The sequence below is a fragment of the Vipera berus genome (assembly GCF_964194415.1).
Source record: "Vipera berus genome assembly, chromosome: 4".
Lineage (NCBI taxonomy): Eukaryota > Metazoa > Chordata > Lepidosauria > Squamata > Viperidae > Vipera > Vipera berus.
In genome coordinates, this window is record NC_138206.1 from 31,822,862 (window position 1) to 31,842,014 (window position 19,153).

At 37.7% G+C, this 19,153-nt stretch overlaps 1 protein-coding gene across 1 annotated transcript; it reads right to left on the minus strand.

Annotated features, from left to right (window-relative positions):
• Positions 1-2,615: 2,615 nt before the first annotated feature.
• SLC35A5 (solute carrier family 35 member A5) lies at positions 2,616-18,770 on the minus strand. The gene is made up of 8 exons (XM_081327183.1): positions 18,530-18,770; positions 15,726-15,878; positions 14,371-14,469; positions 11,262-11,395; positions 9,036-9,103; positions 7,629-8,418; positions 3,386-3,508; positions 2,616-2,731 (listed from the first exon to the last, which is right to left on the minus strand). Exons 2-7 carry the CDS (start codon positions 15,853-15,855, stop codon positions 3,440-3,442), a joined length of 1,290 nt encoding a protein of 429 aa, XP_081183309.1. The 5' UTR covers positions 15,856-15,878; positions 18,530-18,770; the 3' UTR covers positions 2,616-2,731; positions 3,386-3,439.
• Positions 18,771-19,153: the final 383 nt, after the last annotated feature.

The window sequence follows — 19,153 nt, forward strand, 5'->3', positions numbered from 1 at the left end:
AGTCGTTTCCGACTCTAGGGGCCGGTGCTCATCTCCGTTTCAAAGCCGAAGAGCCAGCGCTTGTCCGAGGACGTCTCCGTGGTCATGTGGCCGGCATGACTAGACGCCAAAGGCGCACGGAACGCTGTTACCTTCCCACCGGAGCGGTCCCTATTTTTCTACTTGCATTTTTACGTGCTTTCGAACTGCTAGGTTGGCAGAAGCTGGGACGAGTAACAGGCGCTCACTCTGTTACGCGGCACTCGGGATTCGACCCGCCAAACTGCCGACCTTCTGATCGACAAGCTCAGCGTCCTAACCCACTGAGCCACCGCGTCCCTTTGATGTACCTTAAAAGACTCTTATTAATTTATTCATTACTGAATGCATAATTATATGTGTGATATTACCAACTTTTAAAAATATGTATTTGAATATTGGTTTTCTAACTGTTCTGAAAAGTCCATATTGGTCACTAAAATATTAATTTTTATGTCTCTAATTCTATTGGTATGCATACAACCAACATCCATTTACCGTACCTATTTTTTTCTGGTCTGGAAAACAATTGAAACTCAACCCCCCTCCTCCCAAATTTTAATTTATTCCAGGCACTAGTTAATCTTGCAACTGTATTTAAACAACTGCTGTTAAAGAACATGCATTCTGTTATGTTAGAACTACTTCTTTAGAAACTATCAAGGCTTCCAAAAAATAAAGGAACAATGGATACTTGCGTCAACAAGGTGGTAAAAGAAATCCTTACTTCAAACCGTATTTTTCTCAATAAATGCTACAAACATGAGATAAAGCAGGGTCAAAAGGATGCTTCATTATACCAGGTACCAGTGTGGTAGCAATATTACAGAAAAATATAAATTAACTGTTATGTAAGCAAATAAGAGAACCACCTTCTATCAACACAATAACCCTGATTGGAATATTTGCCTAGCATTTTCATACATTCCTCTTCCAATAATTTTGCAATATTAACTCTTGCCCCTGCAGGCATCTTTACAAATGAATCTTAAATTTGAAGTATAAAACTGAACTGAAACTTCACAATTTAAGCAATATTTTACACAATATAATTTAGAAATTTCTATATGTCACAGCTGCTAAATGTCTTGAATCGTACTATTTTCTTTATACATTTCCATTCCAAAACTGAATCACCAATGCTAGAAAAAACATATACTTATCATATCCACAGAAAATTTTGCATGCATTGTTACAGCTTTAAATATATGTCAGTACAAACTCTGTTGCACTGCATTTTATGCCTGTATTTCTTTTGTCTTTTATGGAATTAACACAAACATTAATGTGTACAAAAGACTGAACAAAGACAACCCAAGGAATGGGAACCACTCCAATTTATTGGTTCCAAGCTGAAAGCTAAGGAAATATTTACAGGGTAGGTAACATTTCTTTAAGGGATTGACATTCCTTAAAAGTACATAACCTAGTACATAACCTAGATATGAAAGATGGCCTATATTTATAATTTCTATTAAAGATTAGAAACACTGGATTACAAATTTTCTTGGCTGACATGCCATAAAAGATTCTTCTCCAAACTGTTGACTTCCAGATATTATTGGATTGCAATTCACCATCAAGGATAGTCACTGGATAAATTAGTCATAAAAGATGGAATATCTCTATAGCACCAACCCAGGATAATTGCACATTAATTATCCACAAGGGAAAGTAACAATTCACTTGAAACGCATAGCTTGTGAACACGATCATATGGCATGTAAAAGGTTAAGTGCAGTGTTATCCAGTGTTACATGGTATATACTAGGGGTAGAAACCTTTATTACCCAACCCCAGATGTTAAGAATGCAATTCCCTTCATCCCTTTAGCTCACGGGTGTCAAACTCGCCACGTGACGTGACGTGTCACAGCGTATTGCTGGAGCTGGGGTGGGCTTGGCTTCCATATGATACAACCAGCCCACAGGCCAGCAGTTTGACACCCCTGCTTTGGCTACACCAGCTAAGCATGAACAAATATTTGGAACACTGTAACTTTCTGGACCCTGTTTTACATTAGCCTGGAAGGATGATCCTGTTGATATATTTTGAAAGAAGTAATCTTAAATTTTATGCTTAAATACTTAATTCATCTATTTTCATGCAGCAAAACTAAAAATAGTACCCAAATTGTATGGAAATATGCAAATTGGCTAGAAAGCCATGTTATTAATTTCCTATTCATTTAAGGGATCCATCAGCGGGATATCTCATCTGATTCGTGATGATGACATTCAGAAGAAATGCTCAAATATTGGTTTTCATATTCAAATGATATCCTAATTACTGTAATTATGAGGCTCAAACATATGCAGTTTTTAACACTGGGTATCACAGGGGTAGTCATATAAAAATAAATGATTTATATGATACCCCAGGCATACAACTCATGAAGGCAACAATATTTCCAGAAAGCTTAAAGGATAAAGCACATCTTATACATAAGAAAATGTTACCATGTAATCTCTGTATTTGTGGTATGCAATAATATTTTGAGGACTGTGCTTCTGGATTTCCATAAAGTGATATCTTACATAATCCATCAATAAATTCTTCTCTCACATCATCTTTGAACTGAGATATCTTGGTCAGCATTAGCACTCCAATCTCTTTATTTTAAGGTGAAAAGAAAATCAACTGTCTCAAAATGCATGGTTCAAAATGATGCTTCCCTTCTGCATCCAAATCTTCTGAATTCCAATGACTCTTGCTGCAAAAGTAAATCTTCATGTTAGAAGATCAAGTACACAGAAGCATGAGCAGTTCTCTGCTGGATCACATAAAAACCTCAATTTACTCCAGTATCTTATTTTCAACAATGACCAACTAGTTGCCTATGGGAAGTCTACAATCAGAAGAAAAGGACAGTGATTGCCCCTCAATAATTCCCAGCAATTAATATATTGATAGCATTCTAGTAAATGTGCTTTATGACTGATTATGTGAATAGTAATTTGTAAATAGGCAAACCCTCCTGCCATCATCCATTTGGCAAGAATATCTAGATCTCCTCAAAATTCTAATTGCATTTAATACTCAAAGGCATATGGTTTTCAACACCATTAGTAGTGCATAGTCATGAGGTCTAGGAGAAATTATAACCTTCACTGATTTTTCTAATCCCACCCTAATATCCTGTTTGGTTGGTAATTAAAATATCAGAGCTTGATTTTTTTTAAAAAAATCCCACCTCAGTGAAAACATTTAAGAGATTTCCACCACTTCCACTGTGAAAAAGTTTCCTCTCCTCACATGCTGTACTGGGAAAGAGCCTTCCAACTAGAGTTGGAACAGAATTATGCCTGATTATGTTACTCATAGGAGATATTTTGTGAATTTGCAAAGCCCTCCTCCCATTATCTACTTGGCATGAATGTCCAGGCGATCTCCCCCAAATTTTAGTTGTGACCACCATTTGCTATAAGGCCTCCTCATCTGAATCATGATCACTGCCTGGTTTGGTGAGTCTCTCAAGTTCTTCTCCATCCTACAGAAAATAAAGGGAAGATAGTGAAAAATTAATAAACAAGTTCATAAAATGAATAGATTATGTCATTTGTCTAATGTTTACCATAATTTGAAGTACAGCTACTTTTGGTATTGGCCATATAGTAATTGCGGTAGTAGAACTTCACTAGTCCTTGTCCTATGATAGTGTTTCTTTCACTGAAACTGGATTACAATTTAAGTTACCTTTGTTAATTATATCACAGAGGTAGAAGCTATACCTTTAATTGACCAGAAGCTCTACCATGATTTATACAACATGCAGAAGATAACAATCCCAAAGTGGACAGAGCCAGGATCCTAACTGGGACAGTTCTTAAGTGCGAAATAGATGCTTTCTCCCTCCAAATTAACCTTAGATAGTTCTGTCAATTCTAGTATAGGATCTGCGGCTTGCAAAAAGGTTGTTGGTGAGCCATACAAAACCCACGGGCTGTAATTTTTACAGTATATCCTTGTCATACAGCCACACCATAACTAATAGATATAATTTAGTGGACACTGAGACCAGATCCTACAATATATACCGTCTGCACAATATTAAATACTTCCTAATCAGTCACTTTGAAATGCGTTGTTAAGACTGCCTATTCCTCTTTCATTACAATTGTTATGTATTTTATATGCCATGCAAAATATTTGCCCACATAGAAAGAGTAGGAATTTGACCTTGTCAAATGTTCATCAAATACATTTATTAAATCTGTATTACATAATTTTTGCAATGGCACCTGGCAAAAATTTGGAAAAAAGAGAAACCAAATAAGTCCAATTCTGTATCGTTTCAAGAGAAGCCCCAAAAAAGTTAGTAAAAAGTGTGTTGCTTTTTTTTTAGGCTTAAATGTAGTTACAAATTCACATGAAAATTATATGTATTTACTTTCACAGATACATACACAATAATATATTACTTTTTGCATACAATCTACATATTTATTCAAATGATGCTTGAAGCATACCCAGGAACACATTGTAAGTGCACCTCGTTTATCAATTGTGCCCTCTGGTGTTCAATCTTAAAAAAAATCACTTTAATTCAATAGAAAGCTAAGCAAATAGCCACAAATGCATTTTTTAAAAGAATTTTATACATTCAAAGCTATTCTAAAAATAGTTTAATGTTCGTACGGAACGTATCTGAAAAATACAAACTATTCTTTTAAAATGTCCAAAAAACCCACACTATACTATTGTAAACTTCTTGGGACACTAGGATTCCAAGTTGAAAACCTGAAACAAAATGGAATGTCTCAAAATGCTCTGATTTATATTATGATGTCAAATATTTCTGGAATCTAGAGAGCTGCACATCCCAAATATAGTGTGATGTGATTAGGGAAACACAAATATATTTCGGAAATGCAAAGGAAAGAAATGGCTCATAGTGGGATACCACAGTAAGATTAAGCAGCTTCCAGCAAGGGCAAAACTACCATTCTAGTTTTCTGAATGAACCAGATCCTTTATTACAAAGAGCAATAGCTAAAAGCTAAAAGCTTCTTGAATTTGTTTCCCCCTGTGAGGAGAGAGGGAAGGAATCCTTTCCCCCCCCCCCATCCTCCTTAAAGGTGGCTTCTGATCACGTCGGGAGAAAAAAGAAAACCTTGAACAGAATACTATTTAATTTGACTTACTTCCTCTCTATTTCTGGTGAGCCAAAACTCCTATTCTTACAAAAACTGGTTATTCTATCTATCTGATTAAAAAAAGGAGAAAAGAGAGAAAATAACTACTTAAAAGGACTCAAAACTGATAAATTTATGTCTGAAAAAGATTTTAAGTATGCTGGGGACATCTTGTGGCCAAACCTGATACAGTTAAGTGAATATTTTTGGCAAATAAACCTGTTTATATTTTGGAACTGCCCTTGACATTATCAGCTAAAGGTAAAAACCTGAAACAGCTGGAGGTGAACTTAAGGCTTGTGGAGATGAACATTTACTGACTTTTGTTTAAAAGTTAGCCTCCACTAAGGACTATTTACTATTTCAAAATGGAGACTGATCAGCCACAAACCTTGCTTGACTATAAGCTCATATTAGAAACAATCCAACAAGTCACTGAGATGTTTATCTCCAGAATGGAAAATTTAGGTGCCAACTCCAAGTTACAAACTGTAACCCAGACTTTAACTAAAGAATTTACAACTCAGAATATAACAAAACTGGAACAAATTATTATCGAGACAGAGAAACACAAGGTACAACAAGATATTGAAAAAACTAATACTAAAAACTTGACTCTATCCAAAGAACCGACAACTTTAAAAGTACAAGGAACTATCACTAAGGCTATCACTTAAGGACCAACAACAAACTATGGGAAAACTTAATACTCAACTCTTGACTTCATCAAAAGAGCCTACAACTTCAGAAGTACACTATGTGCAAGATGCTAACAAAGAGGACGCGCAAGATCAACAAAGACAGTTTCCTGAAAGCCTGGACAGCCAAGCACTAACTGCAAAACTGGATAAGACTCTCTACTTAAAACAGATGAACCCAGACTGAACTGAAAATATAGTTTTTAGAGCAAATACAGAGACTAGAACTAACAGGGCAACAACTTAATGATTACAAATGGTTTGGTTTTTGTGGATCACTGATGGCTAGATGGCCTCCTTTGATTCAAATAATATGTATTGGAGCGAAGGAAGACTCATCTGGCAATCTAAAGGCCTTGGTCTGGAAATCTGATTAGGGAAAAAAGAAAGCTAGAGTTAGATTTTAAAAGTGAGTTCTTAGAGAACTATTAAAGGCTACCCCTTTAGTAATCAGTGATCTATCAGGACCTAAAATAGAAAATGTTTATGAGATAGAACCAGAATGTGTTTATGTATCTATTAGGATTATTTTAGACATTATAATTTGTACACTGACATAATGGAAATTTGGCTTATGGATCCCACGTTTGATGTTAAAAGATGTTTGATTATTCTATTTAAGAATTAAGAATTAGCTAAAATTTAAAACAGGATCCGGCTGTGTATAAGTAGATGTACATTGATAAACATAGGCTGTGGTACTATCAATAACATGTGATGTATTAAGATGTGAAACAGACAATGTTTATTAGGTAGCGCATAGCTATTCAGCCATTGTGTATATGTTAAATTCTACACTTTTTGGTGTAATGAAATAAGGGAAATTTGGGTTGTGAATATTATTTGGGATCTTAAAGGCTAAATTTGAATACTATAATTAAAATTAAAATTAGGTAAAATTTAATAACAGGACATAGATATATCTCAATGAAACTGAAGACAATTTTTTAACTGACCATGTTATTTCTAGAAATTCATTAGTTTAAACTTGTTGGATGAAATATTAAGGGAAATATAGAAGGATGTTTTGATAATGTAACCTGAATTATGTACTGAAAACTCTGTTACTGAATCTCTGATTACCCAGTCACCATGATGTTTTCTAAATATGTAGATTTTAACTGGAAAACCAATAAAACTTATTTTAAAAAAAAAAACAAAAAAATGGTAAATGTTAGTATATCATTTGGACACACTCTGTTACACAAACAATTATAAGGAAAGCAGAACCACACATTTATAGGTAATCCTCGCTTAATCACCCCAAATGGGTCCAGCTAGTCCATCACTAAGGGATGAGTTATTAAGTGAAACATCACATGACCACAGCCAATTTACATCAGCTCCACTGCAGTCATTGAATGAATCACCTGCGGTCATTACGTGTGATGTCATGTGAACTCAAGAGTTATTGCCAGCATCTTCATTGGCTTTGCTTGTTGAAAGCCAGCTGTGAAGGTCGCAAATGACAATTGTGTGACTACAGGACTCTGCAACCAGTGTAAAAGTGCCCCAGTTCTCAAACGCTAGAATCATGTTTATATGACTGTTGGGATGCTGCAACCATCCTAAGTTCAAAAATAGTCAAACAATTTTTTCCAGCATTATCAATTTGAGCGGTCACTCAACAGGCAGTCATAACCAAGGACTCCCCTCTAGCAGCATAATGCTATTTTGACAATGATGGCAAACATTTATATTCACATCACAATCAGAGGTGTGCACTGAAATCAACTGGCCCAAAGAATATTTAGAAAGGAAACCTTTCAAATCTTACCCCACTAGAGCGCTCCCATGCACCTCCATTATGTTTGCCCCTCTCCCACTGAACAGTGTATTCTGTACAACGAGGGCTGCTGGAGTGATAGATAAATATAGACAAAAGAACTACAGGTGCTTCCAAGAAGAACTCCATGGAAGGCTTAAAGTCAAATACAAAAACTGACACTGTGGTGATGATCACAGTTGTAACTTGTGCAGTCAAAACATGAAACATATTGTCTCGGAACTTCAGAATGAAGGCCACGGAGAGCCCAAGGAAGGCAGTGACAAAAATAAGGGCCACTGAGAATATGTTGTGACCATAGAAAAAACCACAATACTCTATCTGGCGCCTGTTTTCAGAGCGCAGGCTTAGCATCAGTGCATTGAACATAGCTCCAAAGAGGTACAGCTTGGTATTCTGCACAAAGATGTTTTCACTGAATTGGCCTCCTTCTTTCAGTATTTTTTCATTGTAGATGTTGGCTAATGCTGAAATAAAACACTGTACTAGTATGAGCAGATGTCCCAGTCCAAGACGAACTGTTTTCGTGGTTCCTGCAGTAGTTGTGAGATTCCAGCTAAAGCCAGGGAAGGACCATCTAAGAGTGCAGTTGTCTTTTCCCCAACATTCTTCTTCTGACTTGGTATACTGCAGGCAACTGTTTGAATGACTAAGAAAAATGTCATGATGAAATCCATGGACAGCCAAGCTATGGTTATTGCTTCCTGTCCCTGCAGTCAGAGCTACAATAGATAGGAACAGAATCAGCAAAGATGCCCATTGCACCCAGGAGACCTGCCGCCTGCATGGAGAGGAAAAAAATAAAGTTGATTCAAAGAAGCACAAATAATAGGTATGGGGAGGTAAAAAAGAGTTAGCTACTTTAGTAAAGCAGCAGTGTGACTTCTGTTCTAGTATCATACCAGGAAAAAGTATTTGGACAATAATACTGAAATTCAAATGCTTACAATGCCTGTCATACCTAACAGGATGATTCACTCTGCACACTGAATTATTTTGTATCTACTGAAGCTGTGCCAATGTTCCAGACAACTCTGGACAGCTATCGTTCTTCTAACAATATCCTACACTATGTAAGTAAATATTAGTAAATTATGTCTGACTTAGAAAACAACCATTGGGGGGGAACAAGTACAAGTATGACCCAGTTTGATAAGATTAACGTATATTTAGGACTGTCCTCTGAATCATTAACAAAAAAAACCATAGAAAGTATACCAAACTCAATAGCTATGTGTATTCATTAACAACTAAATGACAATAGTAGTAATATTATAATCATTTTGGATGTACTTTTAATTTTCATTACCTTTAGAGCCTTGTTTAAAATTGCTTCAGAAGAGAACTTTGAGGAAAGAAAGAAATGACAAAAGATAACATGTTTCCATAATTACTCACTTCAGGACTATTCTGAATAGAAGAGCTGTTGTTATAATAACAAAATTTGAGAACAGAACAGCCATGGCCTAGAAGAAGAAGAAAAGATATTATGTTACAAATCAAATGCAACCTAGAAATAGGATACCTATTAGAGTACAACCACCTTAAAATGCGTTGGTTGTGGAACCAAATTTTATTGAGCTAAATAGCACTTGTTAAAAAAAAAAGAACTGCCTTTCTAGAAAAGTCCTGAAAGCAATCATTCCTACATTTCACGGAATCAAGCAGAAAAACAAAGGCTTAACACTTATTCCCCAAATTATGGACCAGTGTTTTAAAGCTTTCTTTCTGTCCATGGAAGATTCTTTGCCAATAGAATTGTCCATAAATGAAAAGAGATACACTTTTCATATATTCCATCTTGAATGGTAGATTCCAATTAATGAAAGGACATTCAGTGAAAATCATAAGTGGTTCAGTTCATGACTTTCACTATACGGTATTCTATAGAGAAAAATCTTGATTCCGATTTGAGTAGAAACAGAAAGTCAGAAGAATGTGAAAAATAGTTTCCCATCCTTTGAACCTGCTGGTTAATCAAAAAGAGCAGTGACTCCTCTCAAATCTGCTCTAGGGCAAATATGAGGTTATGTACATGTGATGGGGGGAGTAGATGAAAAGAACCAGGGAAGATCAAAGGGTTGTTCTATTTTGCAAATGGAAATCAGCCTGTGTCATACTGGAAGTAGCCAGCATTCATTCCATCTTAACAAATTGGAAAACTACACCCAAACCTATTTTTTTTCAACACTGTTCTTGTCTTTATAAGTAAAACTGTCTTCAGACTTTTGACACTATTATGAAAATATATACCTCCCTCCCTCCTTCCCAAATTCCTCCTAAGCATCAAAAATGCAAAATGCAGCACTGAATGAATGGTATTTAAAACCCAGTCCTCAAAGATGCAATGCCCTTGTCACATGATCAAAATTCAGATGCTTGGCAGCTTGCCCACGTTTATGATTGCAGAGTGCACCTCAACTCTCCCCACCCACTTATTTCTGCTCTTTTGGCCACTGTGAGCTCTGCTGCCTAATCCTGCCGCCACCACCCCTCCCACCACCACCTGCCTTAGCTGGGCATGCCTTGTCAGCACTGGGAGGAGCAAGGCAGCAAAGGTCAGCTGGAGCTGGCAGAAGTAAGTGTTGACAGGGCAGCGAAAAGGACCGAGATGGGAAGGAGATATGTAAGTGGGTGGAGTTGAAGCAGAAAGGATCATAGTGAAAGGATCATAGTAGGGCAGGAAAAGCATGAGATCCTGGCCTAACGATGGCACAGTCCTGGCCTAACAACTGCAACCAGGTTTATTGGAACTTCCATCACTAAATAATGCAGTCATGTGATGGTTCATCTAACAATCACTTCACTTAGCAATGGAAATTCCAGTCCTAATTATCATAACCCAAGGACTACCTGTTCACACTCTAAACCAATGTTCAATGGATTCTGGTAAGCTAAGGTTTTTACACTCTGGCTCTAATTAAAAAGTTTACTTTAATTTCCTTGTCTTTATTTATAGTTATGCTTCTTACACAAACTTATGTTCAAACAATTGAAAACACCCTTTACAATACAGATTTCTTCTCTGATTTATGAAACATAGATGACAAAACCTAATTGAATACAGTCATTTGCCAATTAAATTTGTGTTCTGCTTATATTATAAAGGTAAAGGTTTCCCCGCACATGCGTGCTAGTCGTTTCCGACTCTAGGGGCCGGTGCTCATCTCCGTCTCGAAGCCGAAGAGCCAGCGCTTGTCCGAGGATGTCTCCGTGGTCATGTGGCCGGCATGACTAGACGCCAAAGGCGCACGGAACGCTGTTACCTTCCCACCGTAGTGGTCCCTATTTTTCTACTTGCATTTTTATGTGCTTTCGAACTGCTAGGTTGGCAGAAGCTGGGACGAGTAACAGGCGGCTCACTCTGTTACGCAGCACTCAGGATTCGACTGCCAAACTGTTGACTTTCGGATCGACAAGCTCAGCGTCCATATATCACATACCAAACATAACATCTCTAAAATATCAACTCAGCTACTGAAATACTATTCAGGGAGGAAGCAATCTTACTTAAAATCTCTGAAAATGACTGAAATTTGATATAAGCACTTAAGGTGATAAAAATATATTCTCTTTTCATTAGAACATATAGAGACCATTCTACACTGCTGAAGTGATACTTACTGGTTCAAGATAGGACAACACATAGAAGACAATCAAGTTATCTAAAAAATAAAGAAAAGCTGGAATTGACCACTTTATGTAGCTATACAACTGCCTCCATGAGCTGCAGCCAAATCCACTATGGGAATATCCTCCTAAAAAAGAAAAAGTAACAAGAAAAATTAGTCAATGAATTTAATTATCAATACATATCTACACTGTCCTCAGCACATATGATTATTAATTTCAAAAAGAACAAATCACTAAAGACAGACTCCTTAAGAAATCCATAATTGGAAGCTTCCTTATTAAAACACAGATATGAAACTTTACCAGGCTTTCTTAAAGATTTTGAATGATATTCAAATTGAAATTTTGATGTCTGATGTCTATAAAAAAAATTCTCTGTAAATTAAACATATTTACATATAATTTGTTTGTTAAACCATTCTGTGTGGTAAAATAGAAGGCTGTTTTAAACACTCTCTATTCCAATTACCTTCTTAAAAAAATTCTTTAAATTATTTTTCTTAATAATTTGAATATAATTTAATTATCTTAATATTTTATATAATACTTTAAAATCAACAACTATGAATAAATACATTAAGCACCAAAATAAATTTATATTCACATACCTATACAAGACATTTTTAAGCAACAATATAATTTAGTATTTGAAATTCTATACAGGTTATCTCAACCATCTACAGAATTTGAGATTTATATTATTTCTGTTAAGTAAGTTCATTAATGTGATTCTGTTATAATAAAATACAATATTCAAAATATCCTTTTTAATTTCTCCAACTTAATTATTGTTCCTATTCTTCATTTCATTTTTCCAGGGATAATTGATGTTATATTTTACCCCCCCCCCCTTTATTTTTTGCTGATTTCCAGCCTCCCCAAAGAAAATATCCTTCCTAGAAATTACATGTATTTTTATTTTTTATTTTTTTTATTTTATTTAGATTTACCGCCCTTTCCCGAAGGACTCAGGGCGGTTTACAGGGCATTTAAAAAACAGTCAATACAAACGTTAAAACAAATTAAAAGAGATTAAATAGAACCCTGAGAAAATTAAAACCCAGTTAAAATTAAAATTAAAAATATTCTCAGCCTGGGCCAGAGAGCTCGAAGAGCCAGGTCTTCAGGTCCCGGCGGAATGAACGGAGGTTGGGGGCAGTCCTCAGCTCCACTGGCAGCTGGTTCCACAGGGCAGGCGCACCCACTGAGAAGGCCCTACCCCTGGGTGTTACCCGCCGGCAGTCTTTAACCGGCGGCACCCTGAGGAGACCCTCCCTGTGGGAGCGCACTGGACGAAGGGAACTTGATGCTGGCAGCAGGTGTTCCCTCAAATATCCCGGACCCAAGCCATTTAGGGCTTTATAGGTCATCACCAGCACCTTGAATTTTATCCTTCAAATGTAGATGGAGTTGTAATTCTTTATTTCATTACCTTGCCAACTTTATTGATCGATATCGCTGAATTACCCCAACACAATGAGCTCCTTAATATGTATCTCTTTTTCTTTCTCTGTTATTATAAATTATTACAACTGTAATAAAGTTTATTTCTCATTAACATTATGAGAAATTACTATTGCAAATTTTCTTAGAGACTTATTAGTTAAGCATTTTAGAATGCTAGATGTCTGGACCAATTCTGCCTGAAGTTCTGCCTAATTTAATGAGGATTGGTTTCTGCTAATACAATAATATCTGTTATGATTAACAGCATTTTTTCATATTTTTTTCATCATAAACATGCAGATAAAGGAATGATAATTTTTTCAAATCCTTTTTTTCTGCAGTATTTTTCCATGTCAGTCAAGGTGTTTATGCCTAGGAAGCCAACACCTGAAATTTCCTTGGATTCAGGAGCAAATTTCATGAATCTAGACTCCTGAAAATGTCCAGCCTATTAATATTTTCTAGCAAGCTTTCACTTCATAAAGCTTTTCGCTTCATTTACATTCGTTGTTTTGTAAAGCCACTATAAATTTATAAAGTGTTTATAAAGAATTGCACATAATCTGGACTATATTTTAAACAATTATTAATCATATTTGATTATCCAAAACAGGAAGGTGGAAAATATTTTCCTAGAGATTTGGTTTGAATAGCCCAATTAAATCTCAAAAGGATTTACAGGACTAAAAAGATATACCAAATTCTGTTGGCCAATTTTTTCCTACATAGTGCATTTTACAACACTGATGCCCTATGAATAACTCACAGGAACAACAAATAGAGGAGGATACTATAGCAATGTCATTTATAAAAGGTAATTACACAGATTAAAAGAAAAGAATTCTTCACCATTTCACTGTATAGAAGATAGTGTTACTACTTTTTATATAGCCAAACCTCTGAATTTTACAAAATATAAATCATTTTTAAATCCTGCAAGAACCCTTTTCTACAGAAGAGGAGATAAAGACAAATATTACAATAATTACAGTCAATTGCTAAGATGTCTCAGACTTTACAGATTTTTTTTTGAAGTTCAAGAGAAATATTTGCCTGATTTCAATTTTCAGTCCAATAACACTAACAATGGTATGGGATCTCTGTTGATGTAAACACACATAATATGACTGAAAGACACATAATGTGACTTAAAGGCACATGACAGAAAGACACATAATATGAATAAAATATGACTACATGACATATAGTCCTCAGTTAACTATGGTATTTGGGACTGGACTTTCCATCATTAAATGATGGGGTCATAAACGCAACATCATGTGACTGTGCCATTTAGCAACAGCACTTCCAGTTGCTGTCATTAAGCAAATCCCACACCATCATTAAATGCAATTTCATATGGTTGCCATTTGCAAATTCCTGCTAACTTCCTGCTTGTTGGAAGCTAGCAGTGAAGATTGCAAGTGGTGATCACATGACCATGGGAGATTGCAATATGGTAATTGTGAGCCAGTCATCAACTGTTCAGATTGCAATCACATGACTGTGAGAAAGTTGCAATGGCAGGAACCTTGTCGACTGGTTGTACGTACTCATTCAATGAGGGTCACCTGTACATTTAACACATACTAAGCAACAAGAGAAGATATAACCATTCCTAAATATCATAACAATTTTAGCTCTAACAGCTTACCTCTTCTGATTACCCAGAGAGCCATTATCAAACAAAGTACAAGCTTAACTAATTCTGAGCACACATTCACAGTTGCAGGAAGATAATCATACTTATTATCTGAAAAACATTTAGAGAAGTCACATGAATACTGCACAGATTGACTTTAAAGTAAAGTAAAAATACCACAACAGGCAGCCAATGCAGAAATGTACATTCAACAAGATGTCTTTGAGAAAACCTCCACTTCTATTTCCAGATAATAATTTTTCATAAGAAAGAATTAAAATATATTTTCTACTTTTGGAAAATAGTGGATATTTTAAATATTTATTATCGCAAATATTTTAATATTTCTGTTAGGAGAAACCTCCAAACAGTGAGGGCACTTAACCAGTAGAACAGTTTGCCTTCAGAAGTTGTGGGTGCTTCATCACTGGAGGTTCTTAAGAAAAGACTGGACAGCCACCTGCCTTAAACGGTATAGGCCAGGGGTAGGCAACCTTGGCTCTTTTATGACTCATGGACTTCAACTCCCAGAATTCCTGAGTCAGCTATGCTGACTCAGGAATTCTGGGAGTTGACGTCCATGAGTCATAAAAGAGCCGAGGTTGCCTACCCCTGCTATAGGCCATGGTCTCCTGCTTGAGCAAGGGGTTGGACTAGAACAGGGGTGTCAAACTCAATTTCATTGAGGGCCGCATCAGCATTGCGGTTGCCCTCAAGGGGCCGGGTGGGTATGGCCAGGGTGGGCGTGGCCTACTGGGTGGGCGTGGCTAGAGTGCGTATGGACTACGCATCAAGGGTGCCTATGGGGGCCTGGGCAGGAGTGGGACAGATCTGAGGGTCTCTGGCAGAAGGAGGGTCTCTGGGCCAGAGCCAAGGCAGTGGGGGCCATTCCCTCACTGTTTCCAGGATGGTTTCGCGGGCCACATGAAACAACTTTGCGGGCCGGATCCGGCCCCCGGGCCTTGTGTTTGACATGTCTGGACTAGAAGATTCCAAGATCCCTTCCAGCTCTATTCTGACTGATTGGTAAATAAGGGGCTTCAGGGAGTGAGATTCAAGGTTGGGGCTTCTTTGTACTATAAATTAGTGTTCTGATCCTAACTGTGTAGTATGCTTTTTTCACTTTTGACCAGATCGTTAACAGAAAGTGCTTCAGTGCTGCATCACAAAAGGGTTTCTGACTATATGAAAGATGTCTTCTTTTCTAAAAATGGCTCTGGGAACCAAACTCATATTGAAAAGCAATTCTGAAAAAAACAATCAAGACTCTACAAAACCTAATTATTTTAACTTCATGTCACAGACCAGCAAAGAGCATGCCAACAAATTCTGGGAGTATCTATACAGAAATAAATATTCCAACATACCTTCATTGGCCGAGTATTTCATCAAAAGAATACGACTTGAACCCAATGTAACAAAGGTACCTCCTAGGAGCAGTGTATAAACAGCTGACTTGGACCATCGAGAAGACTGACTGCAACATTTGGAATCCATGCTGTTGCTGTGTTGTCAGTGCCCTTTGAACCACAGAGCAAAACACTGTATCAGGTAAGTCCTTTAAAATAACATTTATTACTTTTACATTATTCAGAAAGCTGTTTAGTGCTTGATTCTTCACAAACTGCATAAATGCAAATTTTGTAATGCACGTTTCTCTGAGGCATTGAACATAAAATTTAGTGACCTTTATGGTAAGCTTGAGTACTATTTTTAGTAAACCCTTTAAATATAGTACTAGCAGCATAAAATTAATAAAAATGTTCCCTGATCTTGGAAACTAATCAAACTAATCTCCTTAGAACTAAGGAGAAATTTCCTGACAGTTAGAACAATTAATCAGTGGAACAACCTGCCTCCAGAAGCTGTGAATGCACTGGAAGTTTTTAAGAAGAGACTGGACAGCCATTTGTCTGAAATGGTATAGGGTTTCCTGCCTAAGCAGGGGGTTGGACTAGATGACCTCCAAAGTCCCTTCCAACATTATATATTGCATTTCAACTGAAGCAACTGACCACCACAATACCCTCCTGAACTTTATTATTAATTGTAGGTATTATCTTCCACAATAGTGCAATAGGTTTCAATATAATTACTTCTGCACTATTTTCAAATTTATGCTATATCACTGCATCAATTTTTAATCTGATTTTGGATGAAAATATAACTGCTCACTATCTAATAACCAAATAATCTAGCAGCTTTCAAAGGAGGAAATAAAGATCCCAGTTTAGTATACCTAGACCACAGGTCTGCAACCCGCAGCTCTGGAGCCGCATGCGGCTCTTTCAGCCGTCTCTTGCGGCTCCCAGTCCTCTGCCATGTGCAGTCCCAAAAAAAAGTGGGACTAAAAAAGTTCAACCAATCAATTCAAATATGCAGGGTAGGTGCATATCTCGCCTTGGCTCCACTCTTCAGTCAAACCCTGTTCTGCACATGCACGCATGTATGCGCATGTGCACACATTTTTTGCGGCTCCGTTTTTCCTTTTGTGAGGCAACCGGTTCCGAGTGGCTCTTTCACTGTTTCAGGTTGCTGACCCCTGACCTAGACCCTAAAACCTACCCAGATTTCAAATATTACACGCTTGCTTTTCAACTGAGTCTAAACAGGAAAGTAACTGTAACAAAAAACAGTCCAATGATATAAGATGAACATCTTTTAGGTTAAACAACCATCATGTTCAGTCCTAAAGTCATAGATCAGATTGGAAGCCAAAATAAAAAGATAAAGATCAGCTGCGAATAATTTACAGAACACGAAAGAGCAAAAATCGAAGAATGTTAGGATCAAAACAAACCTAATAAAAATATTGCCTTGGCTTGACGTCAGAAAAATTGAAGCAGCTTTGGAAATCTGTGCACAGCCCAGAGATGTTTGGTGTCAAAATTTGATAAATAAAATCAAACACTCGTAAGGAATTAATTCACAATTTAGCCAGAGATATTGTAGGAGCTTTAGCCTGCCATATAAATCTTTTTGTTAACTCATCTGTGTGAAATATCTAATAGGAATTAACATTGGAATTTGTCCCTCCCTCCCTTCCTTCCTTCCTTCTTTCTGTGATTTTTATCCCATCTTTATCACTCTACAAATCAATCAAGGCACTGAAAATACGCAACATTCCTTCTACCTCCTATTAAGGAGCGTTGTGGCTCACGTTCGAGACCTCAGTGATGGCAAACTCCCATCATTCTCTCCTGCTTCTGCCAACCTAGCAGTTCGAAAGTGAGTAATTGCTAGTAGATAGGTACCACTTTGGTGGGCACATTGAGACATGAAAGAAACCCCCAACAGCGCATTGCCTGGGCACAGGTGATATCAACAGCTAATCCTTTCAACCTGAAGCGCCTCAGTGCTTCTAACATGAATGCATGCAAGTCTCTTATTTTCCTCAAAGCAGAGAGGTGGATTGGGTTGAGAGTGACTGGCCCAGTGGCATGATAGACAGACAAGACAGACAGAGTCAGACAAGCAGATATCCAGGGGAGAGGGGCAGTTAAGAAATACGAAATAGAAAATCTTGATGTAATATTCCTTTTAATATCATTAACCTTACCCCAAGCATTAAATGGAAGATCTAGCCCAGGGGTAGGCAACCTCGGCTCTTTTATGACTCATGGACTTCAACTCCCAGAATTCCTGAGTCTGACTCAGGAATTCTGGGAGTTGAAGTCCATGAGTCATAAAAGAGCCTACCCCTGATCTAGCCAATTTGGTTAAGGCTACGTGAAAATTCACCTTTACATTTGGAAATATTAAATTCAACATATTGTAATATACCTCAAGAAAGATGCAAACCGAAATATTTAATATCGGTTTAATATGTGTGAGCCAAGCCTTAGCCACTGTAAAACATCCTGCACCAATTCTTCCCCTTCCAGAGATGTACAGCTGTCTACCCCAACTGGAAGTAATAAAGAGGCTGAAATGTGACACCAGGGGAAGCCACAACAAGGCCGGCATATGCAATGCTTTGCCAAAAAGCCCGTCTTTTTCCGATTTAGGACTCGAGCCCATGCAACAGAGCGAGAATAAAACGATGCAGCTCCCATTTTTCCTTCTTGATGGAGCGGCAATTCCTCCAAAAGAGCAGGCTTTTAAAGGTCATGCGATGTAGGAGCAGCGCTCGATCCCATCTACCTAAGCCCCCAGCCAAAGGCTCCGTTACCTTGACAGTTGCGGGTTCTCTCCGGGCATCGCCCCAGCCTTAGTCTCTACCTGTCGCTCAGGCACGCACGCGCAGAATCGAGAAGGCAAGCCGGCACTTCTCAGCCGCCTCCTTGGTCCCCCGGTGCACCCGGCGGGCGAGTATGCGCAGTGACTCGAATGAAACGGCATCCATCTAGAGCTAAGAAACGTCTCGGGTGAAGACTTTCGAAAAGTCACACGCGGAGTGCCGTACAGAGCTGTTCCGAGATCCCTTTAACTTGCAGAGGTCTTCAAACTTGGCCCTTTTATGACTTGTGGACTTCAACTCCCAGAATTCCTCAGCCAGGCAGACTGGCTGAGGAATTCTGGGAGTTGAAGTCCACAAGTCATAAAAGGGCCAAGTTTGAAGACCCCCCCTGCCTTTAAGCCTTAGCCTACCGTTTTTACAAACGGAACAAGGAGCAATCTAAGAATTAACGACTCTGGGGATGGGAGAGGCACAAGCCAAGTAAACAAAGCACAATTTGTTGGTTCGATCAGGGGTAGGCAACCTCGGCTCTTTTATGACTCATGGACTTCAACTCCCAGAATTCCTGAGCCAGCATGTCTGGCTCAGGAATTCTGGGAGTTGAAGTCCATGAGT